This window comes from Bos mutus, chromosome 2 (assembly GCF_027580195.1).
Source record: "Bos mutus isolate GX-2022 chromosome 2, NWIPB_WYAK_1.1, whole genome shotgun sequence".
In the NCBI taxonomy this organism is placed as follows: domain Eukaryota; kingdom Metazoa; phylum Chordata; class Mammalia; order Artiodactyla; family Bovidae; genus Bos; species Bos mutus.
In genome coordinates, this window is record NC_091618.1 from 8410463 (window position 1) to 8427093 (window position 16631).

General features: G+C 40.0%; 1 protein-coding gene across 1 annotated transcript; it reads left to right on the forward strand.

Annotated features, from left to right (window-relative positions):
* The first annotated feature begins 610 nt into the window (after positions 1–610).
* TMEM50A (transmembrane protein 50A) lies at positions 611–16478 on the forward strand. The gene is made up of 7 exons (XM_005895853.3): positions 611–767; positions 2860–2964; positions 4644–4756; positions 6099–6166; positions 8553–8645; positions 11150–11210; positions 15957–16478. Exons 2-7 carry the CDS (start codon positions 2872–2874, stop codon positions 16000–16002), a joined length of 474 nt encoding a protein of 157 aa, XP_005895915.1. The 5' UTR covers positions 611–767; positions 2860–2871; the 3' UTR covers positions 16003–16478.
* The last annotated feature ends 153 nt before the right edge of the window (positions 16479–16631 follow it).

Sequence of the window (16631 nt, forward strand, 5' to 3'; positions counted from 1 at the left end):
TAGACAGCATGTTAAAAAGCAGAGACATTACTTTGCCAGCAAATGTCTGTATAGTCAAAGCTATGGTTTTTCCAGTAATCATGTATGGATGTGAGAGTTGGAGTATAAAGAAAGCTGACTTTCCAAAAATTGATGCTTTCCAACTGTGGTGTTGGAGAAGATACTTGAGAGTCCCTTGGACTGTAAGATCAATCCAGTCAATCCTAAAGGAAATCAGTCCTGAATATTCATTGGAAGGACTGATGCTTAAGCTCCAATACTTTGGCCACCTGATGGGAAGAATTGACTCATTTGAAAAGACCCTGATGCTGGGAAGATTGAAGGAGGGAGGAGAAGGGGACGACAGAGGATGAGATGGTTGGATGGCATCACTGACTCAATGGACATGAGTTTGAGTGAACTCCGGGAGTTGGTGATGGACAGGGAGGCCTGACAGTCCATGGGGTCTCAAAGAGTTGGACGCGACTGAGCGTCTGATCTGAACTGAATTGACGTGAACAGCGAGCCGGCCCGGGGTGGGGCGGGGGGGTGGTAAGCAGAGACTCCGCGCGGTGGGCGTGGCTCTCTCCGGCCCGCCTCCAGCCGGTCCTCCACTTTACCCAAGCCGGGTTCTCTCTGCCCCGTCTCCGCATGCGCGACCGAGCCCTGGGGGCGGGGCTGCTCCATCCGGGTATCCGGCGGCCTGTGGGTGTTTTGTTTTCTTGGCTGGAACTTGGAGGGGCAGCGGGCTCAGGACTTACTGCACCGGCCAGGCTGGATTTAAAACTGTAAGTACCAGGCCGGAGTCGGGGGAAGGGAAGGGGCCGGCCGATTGAGGCCGGAACCGTCTGCCCGGCTGATGCTGCCTGGGTCGTTGCGTCCATCCTCTTGGGGAAGCTGCAGGCTCAAGCCAGCGCCTTGCTGGACCCTTTTTTCCTGCCTACTTACTGCTGACCTGTTTTCGGCCGGGGGCGGGAGAGGGCGACCACCTTCGCGCTCCGGACTGTGCCCTCCCCTGGACGTCGCAGGATCCCTGAAAATCGAAAATCACCATGCTCCTCCCCCCCGCCTCCGCTACTTCAGATCTGCGGAAGCTGACACCCGGGAAGGAGTTTAAGCCGGCTGGTCCCCTCGGCGAGGGACATGGCCGAGCTAGAAGAGCTAGATCTAGTTCCCACGTCTTCCCAGTCGCTGGCCACCCTCTACACCTCACATCCCCGGAATCTGGAGGGGCGGAGTTTGGGGTTGAGTGTGCGGGTCGTAAACCAAAGAAAAACGGAGGATTCGGGGTGGCGTCATCGGGGTAGATCGAAAGCAAAAGATACTGGATCCTCCTAAGGATCCTGTTCCTCCTAAGGAAGATTTTTTTTTTTTAAGTTAATTTTCAAAATTAGACTTGTCCTCAAGTCCTATTAGCACAGCTTTTAATTTAATTTTTAAAAGGGAGTTTCCAACTGGATTCATTACTTTTGTAACAACCCCGGTTGCCAACTACAGAGTAGCTTCATAGAGGTTAAGATTCACTGTAGGAATTTGTATGTTTGCTTGCTTATTAACAATTTACACTTAAGGCAGGCTTTTTCATATTCTGAGACAGAGATAATATGGATATGTCTCACACCGGGTCTATATAGCCCAGCTCAAAGGAATGTTTTGTGTAATTGTCTATGGCAATTATCCGTTGTAATTTAGCAGTGGATTCCTTTTTCTTCCTTTCGTTTCATCCTTCCTTTCGTGTGTGTGTGTGTGTGTGTGTGTGCGCGCGCGCGCGCCCGCGCGTGCTTAGTCGCTCAGTCGTGTCTGACTCTGCTACTTTTTGGACTGTATCCCACCAGGCTCTTCTGTCCATGGGATTCTCCAGGCAAGAATACTGCAGTGGGTTGCCATGCCCTCCTCCTCCAGGGTATCTTCCCGACCCAGGGCTCCAACCCGCCCTCCTGTGGTCTCCCGCATTGCAGGCGGATTCTTTACCCTCTGATCCATCGTGGAAGCCCCTCCTTCCTTTCCTGTCCTTTCTTTATTCCCTTTTTCCTTTTTGAATGGTCTGCGTTAATACTGACTTCAATTTCGTGCCCTTTTTTTTGGCTGGAAAACATGTTAGAATCAGAGGTAGAGATTATTAAAATGAAACGGCTGTTCTTTACATAGAGGGCTTCCCTTATAATTCAGCTGGTAAAGATTCTGCCTGCAATGCGGGGGACTTGGGTTTGATCCCCTGGGTTGGGAAGATCCCCTGAGGAAGGGAAAGACTACCTACTCCAGGATTCTGGCCTGGAGAATTCCATGGACTGTATAGTCCATGGGGTTTCGAAGAGTCGGACACGACTGAGCGACTTTCACTTTCACTTTTACATAGAAATGAAGCCAAAAGACAGGCTTGGAAAAAAACAATGAAGTGAAAGGACTTGATGTGAAGAAACATGTTATAGATAAAATGTGTAAATTGCTAAGAGAAATATTTTTCATCTGAGTCCATACTTTAACTCAGAATCAAAATTTTATCATTTGTCTCTTCACTGTGTTAGTGTTCCTGGACTCTAAATATCTAAAGCACATAATAACTTAGTTTGGAATTAAAGTTAATAATCATTATAATTTTTTTCCAATATTTAGATACCCACTTTTGCTTAAAATCATCCTTTAAATTGAAAAAACAAAACCACAACAACTAAATGAGTCCACACTTTGTTTTCCAGAGTTTTGTGGAAATTCATCAAAACTTGAATCTCAAATATTCTGAAGTATATGTAGCAAATAAAGTATTTGTAACTTCATTTTTATTAAATTATTCCTAAACTGTTATTTTCTAGAAACATAAGTCAGATTTGAAGCAATTCACTAGAAGTACTATATTAAGTTAGTTTTATTTGTTTGTTTAAGTGACCTGAAAAAATGTCTGGATTTCTGGAAGGCTTGAGGTGCTCAGAGTGCATCGATTGGGGGGAAAAGCGCAATACTATTGCTTCCATTGCTGCCGGTGTTCTAGTAAGTGTCCTTGATCATTTGGGCCTTCCTTAATTTGATGTGTTTGTTTTTATGTATTTTGAATTCTGTGTGATTTCTTTAAGTATGTACTATTTATTTTATCTTTGACCACTGAATTTTTAAAAATAAATGTTGATATTTTTATTTATGAGAGGATTTAGGTATTTCATTTAAAGAGTTGACATTATGGCTTAAAATTTGATATTATTTTTCTTTTACTGCATAAAACATAATATAGTGAGACAGTATATTTTATGTATTTATTCACAACATGGATTATGCCTCTTCTTAATGAGTACATGAAGTTACCAAGAAGTGTTCAAGAAACAATCAGGTCAAAACCATTCAAAAGATATGACTGCATTTCTCCATAACTTAACTTTTCAGTCTCATTAGATAAATAAAGAGCTCATTAGAATATATTGTTTAGAAGTAATTTATAGAATAAAATTCTTATTTACAAATCCTTCAAGGCATGTGATTTTTTTTGTGTGCTTTAATGTTGACATATACTCTAGAGAGTGAATTTTAAGTAAACAAACAAAAATCTAAGTTTAAATACGGCTCTTTGCCTAGCCTCTTGACAGTTATAATCTATGAAAAATAATTGTCCTAAATTTTTCCAGAGTAATGTCGAGATATAAAACTACTATAGAAATTCTGCTCTTATATAAAAAAAAAGCTTTGAATTTTAGTCTCTGAAGAAAATATCTTGAGTATGTTGGGCTCAAAGGGTTTTAAAAAAAAGGCAAAAGAATACTGTGCTACCCAGTAAAAATGTCATTAATATAGATCTGTCTGTAGCCTGATAAAAATAATTTGATTAACCTAAAATAGTTATTTATAAATAATTGCCTAAAGATGGCAGTTCCCAGAGCTAACTAGGTCAAGGTTGGAAGTGGGGATAGAGAAGGGGATTACTTTCCAAATCTGCTAAATTACATGTCAGAATTTGGTTAATATCATCTTATTGTAAGTGTCTGCTCAAGTGATAAAAAATATTTATGCAGTTTTAATGTCTTTTTTCATTTTATGTTTGCCCTTGATGATGTCCAGAGCCAAATTCAATTAAGATAAATTATCATTTTGTGTTTTAATTGAATTTAGCATCAGCCCTGAAACTGCACTATAGTTCATCAAAAGAGAAAGCAGTACTGCACGGCACATTTTTATTTCACAGCACCGAGAGACTAGCTAAAATTCTATCAATAATAATTATTCCCCATATTATTTTGAGTACTGTTTTTTTCATTTTCAATAATATCTTTCTGGAGGCTTTTATCATCAGCAACAGGCCACTCTTGTCAGTTCAAGTCTAAACGACTTTTTTCCTTTCTCCTGACATGAAATATAATTTACTTCTAGTTCACAAAAATTAGATCACAGACTTTTTAAATGACAATATATTCACAAAAATTAGATCACAGACTTTTTAAATGACAATATAAAAGAATGATTGTAATCATCTTAGAAAAGAAGTTTGTGTTAATGATAGCTGTGGGACTTTAGGGTATCTATCATTAGATACTAAGCCAAGTGCTAATTATATGCAAGAAACTGCTGGAACATTTAAGAAAATTTTGGACTTTATTAGAAGGGATCTCTTCACTCAGATTCTTCGCTTTTTAGCTAGTAAGATATGAAGTAACTGTCATTTCTCCTCCCGTGGTTTGTCTTAGTTTTTTACAGGCTGGTGGATTATCATAGATGCAGCTGTCATTTATCCCCGCATGGACGAATTCAACCATTCCTACCACGCGTGTGGTGTTATAGCAACCGTAGCCTTCTTAATGTAAGTATCATCACTAGTGACACGACTTGCACAGATTGTCGCAAGAGAAATATGTTTTACATATAGTTGAGTAGAGTTAAGATTTTTAAATATTACCGAATTAACATGTGGGTTGCAGTTGAAACGTCAGATCATAGAGAAGGACTCAGGAAGAAAAAACAGCGGTCCTCTTTTCTGTTCTTCTTGTTTTAATATTTGCTTATTTGGCTGAGCTGGCTCTTTAGTTGCAGCATGGGAACTCTAGTTGCAGCATGTGGGATCTAGTTCCCTGACCAGGCATTGAACCCAGCCCCCCACCCCACCCCCAAATACACTGGGAGTGTAGGGGCTTAGCCACTGAATTGGCAGGAAAGTCCCCAGAGCAGACTTCTAAAGAAAGCAAGGCTGTCTCAATTTACAGCGGTATTCTGTGAAGCTCAGTGAAAGACTTTTTATGTTTGGAACATGTGTCAGGGATTGACAGAGCAAGATTTTACCGCTTGCATCTCTTCATGCTGAGTATGTCTGATGTGTACAAACAGAAAACTAGATAGATCATTCCAATCTTAGCAAGATATAATTCTAAGAATTTCATTCTCAAATTTTGACAAGAATCAGAGTCGTCTAAAGGATTTGTTCAAATTCAGATTGCTGGGCCCTACACCCAGAATTTCTGCTTCAATAAACTTGGGGTAGAAGCAGGGAATTCTCATTTTAAAGCATGTCTAGCTGATGCTGATTCTGCTGGTCTGGGGACTATATCCAGTGCTTTACAGGATACTGATTGAGGAGCCTTGCCTATTGTTGTATGAACCCATTATTCAAGACTCCTGTAGACTTAAATTTGCAGAACTCTATGGTTAGATAGCTGGAGAAGGCAATGGCACCCCACTCCTTTACTCTTGCCTGGAAAATCCCATGGACGGAGGAGCCTGGTAGGCTGCAGTCCATGGGGTCGCTAAGAGTCAGACACGACTGAGCCACTTCACTTTCACTTTTCACTTTCATGCATTGGAGAAGGAAATGGCTACCCACTCCAGTGTTCTTGCCTGGAGAATCCCAGGGATGGCGGGGCCTGGTAGGCTGCCGTCTATGGGGTCACACAGAGTCGGACACGACTGAAGCGACTTAGCAGCAGCATGGTTAGATAGCATCACCAACTCAATGGACATGAATTTGAGCAAACTCCAGGAAATAGTGAAGGACAGGGAAGCCTGGCATGCTGCAGTCCATTGGGGTGGCAAAGAATTGGACCTGACTTAGCAACTCAACAACAGCTTATTGTACCTGGCAGTTTGATGTCATGGATAATTTCCTCTTAGAGTCAGAGACCCTGATCTCTTGGTTTATTTTGTTCATACAGGATTAATGCCGTATCAAATGGACAAGTCCGAGGTGACAGTTACAGTGAAGGTTGCCTGGGTCAAACAGGTAAATAGATGCAAACAACATCGTACTGTACACTCTTAAAATAAGAATTATACATGGAAGGGCCACTTGTCTGACTTCTTCAGATCGGGTATAAGATGGACATGTGTCTCAGGAGAGGTTGTAGGTTCCAAGGCCTAAGGTAAAAGTCACATTTGGTCAATGGTTGCCAAATAGTTCAGAATACAAAGTTTTGAGTATATAACCCTGTCCAATAATAGTACTGTATAGATATAAATGTATACAGTGTATAGTAAAAAACAGTGTATAATAAAGAATGCATTATGCAAAGTGCAAAATAGACTTTCTAGTACTTGAAGCTTTACTATATAAATTATTTTCTTCCCTTTTTTGCCAACCTTACTTGATTGAATTAGCATTTTGCTACAGCTTAGATTCATAGTTTTTGGCATGTTTCAAAATACACCACATAAAATTAACTATTTTTAACTGTACAGTTCAGTAGTAGGTACATCCATTTTTATTGTGCAGCCAGTCTCCAGAACTCTTTTAATCTTGCAAAACTGAATAGGATAATAGAGTTGTAGTGCTAAGATTCCCCCAGGCCTGCCTTTCTGCCCTAAGGAACTCATGTACCCTGGCCCCCATGGCCATGTGCCCAAGGTAGGCACAGTACAGGAAGTGTGTAGCACAGCTTCCTGTAGAGTCCAATTTAGTCAAAGATTTGAGGACACAGATACTTATTGAGCATTTTAAATGGTAAATTTATATCCATACAAAAATAAACCTGAATATAGGCAAGTTTCAGGCAACTTTTTTTGCCCCTGCCCTAATGAAATAAAAAGAACCGCAGTGGTCAATTCTGGTCTGTGTTTTCAGACTCCCTCTGGTTCACTCTCTGTTATCAATAGATGAACTTAAGTAGAAGCAATACAGATATACTGATATACTGTGACCTTGTAAAATCTAAATGAAGAGATAAATGTTAGCACAGCTCTGAGGGTCCAGAGCTGGTTGTATTTGTGTATCATATCACATCTATAAGTAAGAGCTTATTATTTCAGAACTATTGTTTTATATCTTGGGTATGAAATCAGAAATTTACATATAACATTATTTGCTGTGTTTTATTGAGCAAGGCAGGGTTTTTATTAAAATGCATTTGTTCTAATTAAATAAACTCATCTCAGAATTCACTTTAGGCGAGCTAATGACTGTTTCAGTCAGTCAGTTCAGTTGCTCAGTTGTGTCTGACTCTTTGTGACCACATGGACTGCAGCACGCCAGGCTTCCCTGTCCATCACCAACTCACAGAGCTTACTCAAACTCATGTCCATCAAGTCGGTGGTACCATCCAACCATCTCATCCTCTGTCATCCCCTTCTCCCACCTTCAATCTCTCCCAGAATCAGGGTCTTTTCCGTGACTCAGTTCTTCGCATCAGGTGGCCAAAGTATTGGAGTTTCAGCTTCAGTATCAGTCCTTCCAATGAATATTTAGGACTGATTTCCTTTAGGATTGACTGATTTGAGCCCCTTGCAGTCCAAGGAACTCTCATAAGTCTTCTCCAACACCAAAAAGCATCAGTTCTTTGGTGCTCAGCTTGCTTTATGGTCCAACTCTCACATCCATGCATGACTACTGGAAAAACCATAGCTTTGACTAGATGGACCTTTGTGGGTAAAGCAACGTCTCTGCTTTTTAATATGCTGTCTAGGTTGGTCACAGCTTTTCTTCCAAGGAGCAAGCGTCTTTTAATTTCATGGGCTGCAGTTACCATCTGCAGTGATTTTGGAGCCCGGGATATAAGGTCTGTCACTGTTTCCATTGTTTCCTCATCTATTTGCCATGAAGTGATGGGACCGGATGCCGTGACTCTGTTTATTTTATAGTAAATCTTCATAAATATTATATAAATGTGATTTGTAAGTTGATTGTCTTTCCCTGTTGCTGCTATGGCACCCCACTCCAGTACTCTTGCCTGGAAAATCCCGTGGACGGAGGAGCGTGGTGGGCTACAGTCCATGGGGTCGTGAAGAGTCAGACACGACTGAGCGACTTCACTTTCACTTTTCACTTTCATGCATTGGAGAAGGAAATGGCAACCCACTCCAGTGTTCTTGCCTGGAGAATCCCAGGGATGGCAGAGCCTGGTGGGCTGCCGTCTATGGGGTCGCACAGAGTCGGACACGACTGAAGCGACTTAGCAGCAGCAGCAGGCACTTAGAATGTAAAGACAAAAGTCAACAGGGAAACGGCCAGCGTCCACACTGACTGTCCTTAGCACAGTTCCCACTGTTCTTGCTTTAGACTCTGATGGCAGCTGCACGTGTTTTTCTCTCCGGGTTTTTGTCTTCTTTTGAAAAGCTAATTGAACCGAGTGCTGCCATGTAAGAAACAATTCTGGTAAAATACTGTTTCTCTTAAGGTGCTCGCATTTGGCTGTTCATTGGTTTCATGTTGGCCTTTGGCTCTCTGATTGCATCCATGTGGATTCTTTTTGGAGGGTATGTTGCTAAAGGTAAGAGAAAACACGGTTTACCTTCTACTTCAATGGCATTTTGAAATTCTGCATTAAAGTTGTTTTATTTTAGAATAAAGTTTTATTTGTATAGTTCAGCCAACTACTAGTGATGCATTTGTGCCCAGGAACCCCCTTCCCTAATCTAAATTTGTATTTGTTTTGTTTGTTTGCTATGTTTTTAGTATTCCTTTCTCCTGTATTTTTTCTTCTCATCTAGAGCCTGGAAGGAATGGGACACAGCTCCATACCTTGTTTCTGTTTGACTTTCAAAAACCTCAAAAGCAGAACACATATCTTGTCCAGCTATTTGGCAAGTCTTGACTTGCTGAATAATATGCAGGCAAAGCTTTAACATCCTAGAATTGAAATTTATTGAGCTCAGCCTCCTTGATAATATATCATCATCTTCTTATTAGATAAAAAAGCGAATTAACACTTAATGCATATCTGCTATATAAGGCCAGTTTGAGACTAGCTAGGAAGAGACCTACTCTTAGGCCCCTGGTTGAATTTTTGCCTTGAGGGACCCCAGAAAAATATGAAATTCATTGAGTATTGTAGGTTAAATCGACTATGCTTATCATAGAAAAAATAAAATATTAATAATTTGCCAAACCAGACCAGCAGAAATCTAATCTAGCTCATATTTTAACACTTCACTTTGTTGGATAAGATGTAATTTCTTAGATTAAAATAATTGGTTTCCTGGTTTTTTTTTATTCAAATTGTTTAAATCTTGCAGGTAGGAATGATAGGCAGTTTTAAATATTTATAGTTCTTTTATTTATGTAATTTATTATAAAACCATGTTACTAAAAATATAGAAAAAGAAAGAGAAGAAAAACTAATAATCTTACTGCTCTTAAATATTTTGGTATATTTTCTTTGGTTTCTTTTGTTTCTTAAATAGTTTGTAATATAATTTTGAACCTAGCCTTTTGCCTATCATATGAAATTCCCTTGCTGCTACAAAATTTATCATCATCATATTTTAAAAACAAAAATGTTACTTTTTTATCATGTGAATTGCATAATTCTTATTCATTGTAGAAAACTGAGAATATAAAAGAGCTCAAAGAAGAAAGTAAAATTACTGATAATTCTTCTTTCCTAAATAACAACTATTAATACAGAGCCCCTTTTTGTAGAAATGTGTTCATCTCATAGACTTTGAAGTTATTTTCCTAAAGGCTTCTGAAGCCAAGTTATGCTTTGAGAATTATTAGCAGCAAATCTGTAATTTTATGAAGTGCCTTTATATAGAATCTTTATGAGTCATTCTAGTGGTAATGGTTATTTAATGTGGCTTTCTAGTACAGAGGGCCTATACAAACCAGCTATTATGGTAATCAGATTAATTTAAAACTCTTAGGAGGAAAAGTTGCTATTCATCAAGCCTCGGTTTGTCAGTGAGTGATCATTGACAGCTCCAACAGTAAAAACTTAGGAGAATTTCAACTTCAGTCCAGGATAAAATCCAGACAAAATGGTCCTTTGGCAGTCTTTCCTATCTTAGTGGCTACTTTCTTCATCCAGGTGTTTAGGCCCAAAACGTGGGTGGTTAAGTCCTGTCAAAGATGACACCTCTTTGTCTTACATCCCACAGCCTAATCCATCCACAAATTCTGTTGATTCTGCTATTCAAGTATATCCTGAATATGAGCACTTTCTATCTCTTGTGTTGCTCCCGCCCTGGTTCCATCATGAGAGTCTGTGGCCTGATTCCCTACAAGAGCTTGTTTGTGTCCCCTCCCCACCCTCACCCCCCTTCAGTCTACTGTCAGCACTGCAGCCAGAAGATCCTGCTGAAGTGTGTCAGCTCAAGTCACTTTTCTGCTCAAAACCTTGCAGTGATTTTTTGTCCTCTCACCCAGATCGAAAACCAGAGTCCTCAGCACGACTGTGAAGCGGTGCAGGATCTGCACCGCACCCACCCCCTGCGCCTCGTCCTTCTTTGACCTGTCTCCTGCTTCCCTCTCTTTGGCCCGTTGACTACTCTGATGTACTGGGCGTGCTCCCAGCCCAGGGCTTTTGCGCTGCTGTTCTGCTGCTTCCGCACGGCTCCTGCCCTCACTTTCTTTGTGTCCTTATACCTTTCCATGCGTCACCTTCCCATGAGGTCTTTCTGGCCACCTGTATATCATCATTCAGTACACTTCCAATACCTTTCCTGCTTTACTTTTTCTTCTTACTTAATCTCAACAGTGTTTAGCTCCACGAAGGCAAACATTTTGCCTGTTTTATTTACTGCATTATCCTCAGCACATTCAGCAGCACTAGTACACAATATGTGCTCGGTATTTATTAAATAAATGAAGGAAGCTACCGTTTATTAAACCAGAACTACACTCTCATATGTACTGTGTCATTTAATACACACACCAATCATAGTTGCCAGAAAAGTCGATTTATGTTAGGCAGGAAAACTGATATTCACCAGTTTATCAGAAACTGAATGTTTTGAGATCATGCACCTCTAACTGTTACAATTACTTTTATAGAAAAAGCCATAGTATACCCTGGGATTGCTGTATTTTTCCAAAATGCCTTCATCTTTTTTGGGTAAGTTTGTTTTGCATTCTTCATCCTATCTTTTTTTTTTTTTCTTTTTTTTAAATAATACTTAGTTTTATGTCATTTACTGTATTTAGTTGCTTAATTTCCCCCTGTCTAATGCCTCTCCCTCATGTTATTGTCATAAAATATGAAGAATGAGACTGAAACAGATATTTTTAATACGTGGGTTGGTTTACTGCCAACCTTGGAAACATACATTGATTTTTTTTTTAAATGCCACCACCTCCTCTTTAATGAAGAATTGTGATTCATGTAGATTTAGTTATCTAGCACTGACACTGTTCATTTAAAATTTATATCTCTAACAGTTGCTTTTAATGAAAGCCTGCTTAAAACCATTTCTCCTTAAAATTTTGTTTCTGGATGCATTTTATGGTTCTTTCTGTCCTTGGTGTCACTAGAATTTGTGTGTGATATTTGAGGTGTAAAGCCTTGACCTTTTTTTATCCTTCTGATGTAGAGACAAATTAAAAGATTACTTAGACCCTAAAAACCTTAATATTTTTATCACTAATCTTTTCTAATGTTCATTCTTTTCTGGACATATAGGGCATGCCCTTTCCCCTTTCCCTAGCCTCCCTCTTCACCCACCTCCCAAAAAAACAACAGAAACTTCTCTTTATCCTATGTATCAGGAGTTCTTAATTCCCATTCCATGGGTAGGCTTCTAAAGATTGGGAACCACCAGACATGTCTGCGTTGCAAGACATTGGTTTTTCTGTTTATTTCTGGGAAGAAAGCCTATGGCTTTCATCAAATTTTCAAAAATGTCCTAAATCCAGAAAAGGTTTTTTTAAAAAAAACAAAACTGCTGTATATTCTAGGACAGTCTATTCTAGGACTGTCCCTTCCCTTCCTTGTTCCTTCCCACCCACCTCCTAAAAGGAAATAGATAACTCCTGTCTACTTGAACCACTCAATGGAATGCTAATAGTTACCCTTTAACGATAGCCAGCAGTTGGTATTCACACTTTTTCCATTCCACCACAATGCATTTTTGCAATTTTATAAAGTCAATTTAGAAATAAGAAAAATGTGAATTTACATGTGGCAAAATATACAGCCTCTTTGGGTCATACCTTGCATCTTGAAACCAGTGGAGAAAACCCAAGAGTTTTTTTTTTTCCTAATGTTAAGCCATTGATTTTTGTGCAGAAAATAATAATGCCCAAAGTTCCTTGAGCACTTTTTATGTGCAAGGCACCATTCTTAGTGTGTTACACGTGTGCTCCCAATTGATTCCCAAAACTCTGAAGGTGGCTCCACTGTTACCATCATTTTATATGTGAGAAATAGGCATAGAAATCATGTTCCAGACCGTGTGGCTAAAATTCAGACTATCTGACTCTGAAGTTCAGGCTCCAGGAGGATGGAATTTCGAATGAGTTTAATTAACATTTTCTCCTTTGTTGAGTCTTCAACCAGTTGCTTAATATTAGTTCTGTTTCCTTCCTGCCCTCCCCCCTCTTTTTTTTTTAACGAATGTAACACTGTACTTGAAAAATAGGAAGTGAACCAACCTCACTCCCCAAGTTATGTAAATTTGGTAAATATGGGTAGATTTGTTATTTTATAGGGTGATGTATTATAGCATGTGTTTATTAGAGGGACAGTGTTGATGTTTAGAATTTCTTTTCCTTTCAAGCTATAACGCTGAGGCTTGAACGTCTTTAAAGAAGGACCAGGCATCTGAGCTCAGTACTCCAGAATCTCCACAGGGTTAGAGGTGCTCGTGGGAATTCAGTGTCCCACAACTTCAGCCAACGGAAGGTAGCGTAACAGGGTCAGAGGCAGGGGTCAGAAAAGCTTCAGATGGAGTGATGGGGAGGGGACTTACCAAGAACCAGCCAGGGAAGGGCAAACAGCAGCCTTCTGTCTTATAATCATTATTACTCTAGCAGAGGTGGAGGATAAAGTAAGTTCCACTTTGAGATGCTATTTCCGGCAGAGAAGTTCCTCTGTCAGAGCAGGGAGGAGGAGCCAGAGGATTGAGAGATTTGTGGGAAAATGTTATCTTTTCCAATGAGGGAAGAAACACATGAATTCATACAGTAGTTATCACATTTCACAAAACCTTAAAAACCAGTTGCTGGCTTGTCTCAAATTAGTTATAAAACATTATTTTTCTATGCAACAAGTTTGGTTAATTTCTCATGTATTGCTATTGTACTCATTAAATCCAAAACTAATTTGGTTTTGTGAAAATACTGTAAGCAAATAGAAGTTACATCCAGCTAATAGACACTGTCGTCAGAATAGTTGTAGAAGATTGCCTACCATTTTTGATTTATAACAGAACAGTTCTTAGCAACAAACTTAGAAACTGTTGTTCAGAAATCAGAAACAGAAATCAGTACCAAAGGTAACCATCTGACAACGCAAGAGGGACTGACTCTTGCCTAAGAAACTCTTAAGGTTGCAGATTGCATCTGGTGACTAGGGTTTAAAGTTAAGCCATGCTTCTTTTAAGCTCTCTGTGGAGTAGGGGCCCCTCATACCCAACTCTAGTTTTTCTTTTTTTGTAGCAGTAGTTTTGAAATTACCTGGAAGAACACAGATCAATCGCTTTTTGGAGGTTTATGAAATCCTTTATAAAGGAGAATTCCATGAGAGGGTATAGACGACTTCCTGGTCGCATTTTTTTTTTTCATCAAAAAACACTCAAGTGCTTCCCTTTATAAAGGCCTGTGAAACCTACTTTGTTTTGGCTTTGCTGAGCGGCTCACAGGATGTTAGTTCCCCAACCAGGGAGCAAACCCAGGCCCCCTGGAAGTGCAGAGTCCTAACCACTGGACCGCTAGGGAATTTCCTATGAAACGTTTTAAAATTGACCATTTTGACTGAGTGTACATCTTTAAGTATACACTGGAAATTGGAAACAGATGAGAAAACAAATGAAAACCAGCAGATGCCATTGTAGTGTCTACTTTTCATTTCTCCCTTGCCTTAGCCCCCCAACATCCAAGCCCTGATGAGTTTGCTTCTGAACTGTCGTAACCCTCCTCTCTTTGTGTCCATTTCCTTCGTTAGGTTCAGTCATTCTCATCCTTTCATGGGCACTTCACACTCTTGACTGATATCTCTCTTGGGTCCAGTTTCCCTGTATCAGTGTTCTAAAACACTAGGAAATGGCAGCCCACTCCATTCTTGCCTGGGAAATTCCACGGTCAGAGGAGCCTGATGGGCTGCAGTCCATGGTGTCACAAATAAGCCTGACACCACTGAGTGACTAACACTTTGATAGAAGAGATTGCCCCTAGGGGCCATCCAGCAAAATTCAAAACAGTATTGTTTTGTTTTTTTTGAGCTGACATTTAAAAATGAAGGTTTTTTACCTAAAAATCTGAATTCTTGAAAAACTAGAGGATCTGCCGACCCTGGGTCCTGGTTCAGCAACAATCATCTGGAGCCGAAGTTGTTTCTTTTACCCGGAGATGCGTCTCTGCGTAGTCCCAGCTCCTGCATTGCCTGTGCCCAAGCTGCCTTTAGTAGATCGCAGACTAGTGCCCCCCCGCTTGACTCATCTGAGGCTCCCGAAGGCCCTTGTGGGCAGTTTGCCACTCTGGTCAGTTGGCTTGCTAAATCCTGGCCACTGCCATTTCTCATTCTCCTTGTCTCTTAAACTGTACTCTAGCCATACTGGACTCTCCGCTGCTCTAATACACCAGAGGTATTTATATCAAGGTATATATGAATTAGCCAAAAACTTTGTTCAGGTTTTTCCATAAGATCATACAGGAAAACCCAAACGAACGTGTGTGTGTGTGTTCTTAGGCATCTGCCCTCTTAAATTGAAGCCTTAAAAAATAGCTATAGACACTTCCCAAAATAAAACCCAGAGTGTAGGCTCTGTGAGGGCATTTCCTAACACGTCCACCTCTGGGGCTTTGCCTGAGGTGGTCTTTTACTCCTCTTTGCCTTTTTTATTTTTCCTCTCTTTGCCTTTTGATCTACTGTTTCCTCCCCTAAAACATCTTCACGATCCCACCAGCTCCTGCTTCTCCCACCCTGCCATTCAAACTCCTGCTTATCCTTCCATGTTCTTCTAATATCACCACCTCTGTAAGTCCTTTCCTGACACATTCAGGCAAAATAAATCCCCATGCAGGACTTCCTCGTGGTCCAGTGGCTAAGACTGCACTTGCAATGCAGAGTTCGACCTGGGTTCAATCCCTGGTTGGAGAACCAGATCCTAGATCCCACATCACACTAAGACCTGGCACAGCCAAATAAATAAATATATAAAAAAATAAAGACATCCCCGTACGTTCTCTGCTCCCTTAACATGTGGTATATATGCCTCTCCCCACCCCTGACCCCCTTTACTTACCACATTGTGTCATCGAGAGCATAAGCAACTTGAAGGCCGGGCCTGTATCTTTACCTTTATAACCCTAGCTTCTCGCACTGCCATCTTGACTCAGAAAAGGCTTGTTAAAGGAAATAGATAATATCAGACATATAATGGTTACACACTAAACACTGGTTAACTTCTTAAGAGGGGTAGGAGAAGTTCAGGTTGCAGGATAGTTTGTGGTAAACAGCACAGCTGAGTACATCGGCAGAGCTTAATACCATAGAGCGATCAGTTTCTGTTCTGATACATCCCAGGGGTTTTTTCCATACAGCTCATCAGTTATTTTGTCGCTAGTTTCCCACAATTCTAAATCTCTCGTCGTCTTTTTTTCCCAAACTCAGCCAGTCATGTGATATTTCTTGTTCTTTTCACAGAGGACTCGTTTTTAAGTTTGGCCGCACTGAAGACTTATGGCAGTGAAAGCTTCTGATTCGTCACTGCCCAGCAGCCCTGCGTGGGTTTTGTTTTTGTTTGTTTTGTTTTTTTTTTTTTTACTACTCACTCCCAGTCTTTTGTAATGCCATTTTCTAAACTTCTTTCTCTCAACTTAAATTTGTATAATACTAAAATCACGAGAACTCTCTCTTTAAACAACAACCACAGCAAAATCTATTGTGATATACATTTGATTACATTTGATTAACTTGTAAAATGTTGAAGAAAAGTGTTTCACGTGAGAAATTTTTATTACATTTTATCATGTTTATAAAAATAAATCACAAAAGAAATCATGGAAACATCTTACATGAGTATTTGTCATATCTAAGGTCCAAAACTTCAGTTAAAATGTTCTGAAGATTTAATGTGTTTATTTAAATGTGGCCTGGTCTGTGTCAAATATCAGATGAACTATAAACAATGATGAAATATAAACACGTTCTTGTTTTTAAAAACCATTCAGTGGTCAGAATTCTTTCTCACTCTCCTTTGTGTTTGGTTTATTAATGCATGGTTTTGCCAAAAATTCTGTAACTATTTCAGTGTAAAAAGTTACTGAGGGTCTCCCAAGGGGTGAGTGAATATGTTGAAAGGGAGAAGTCCCATAATCT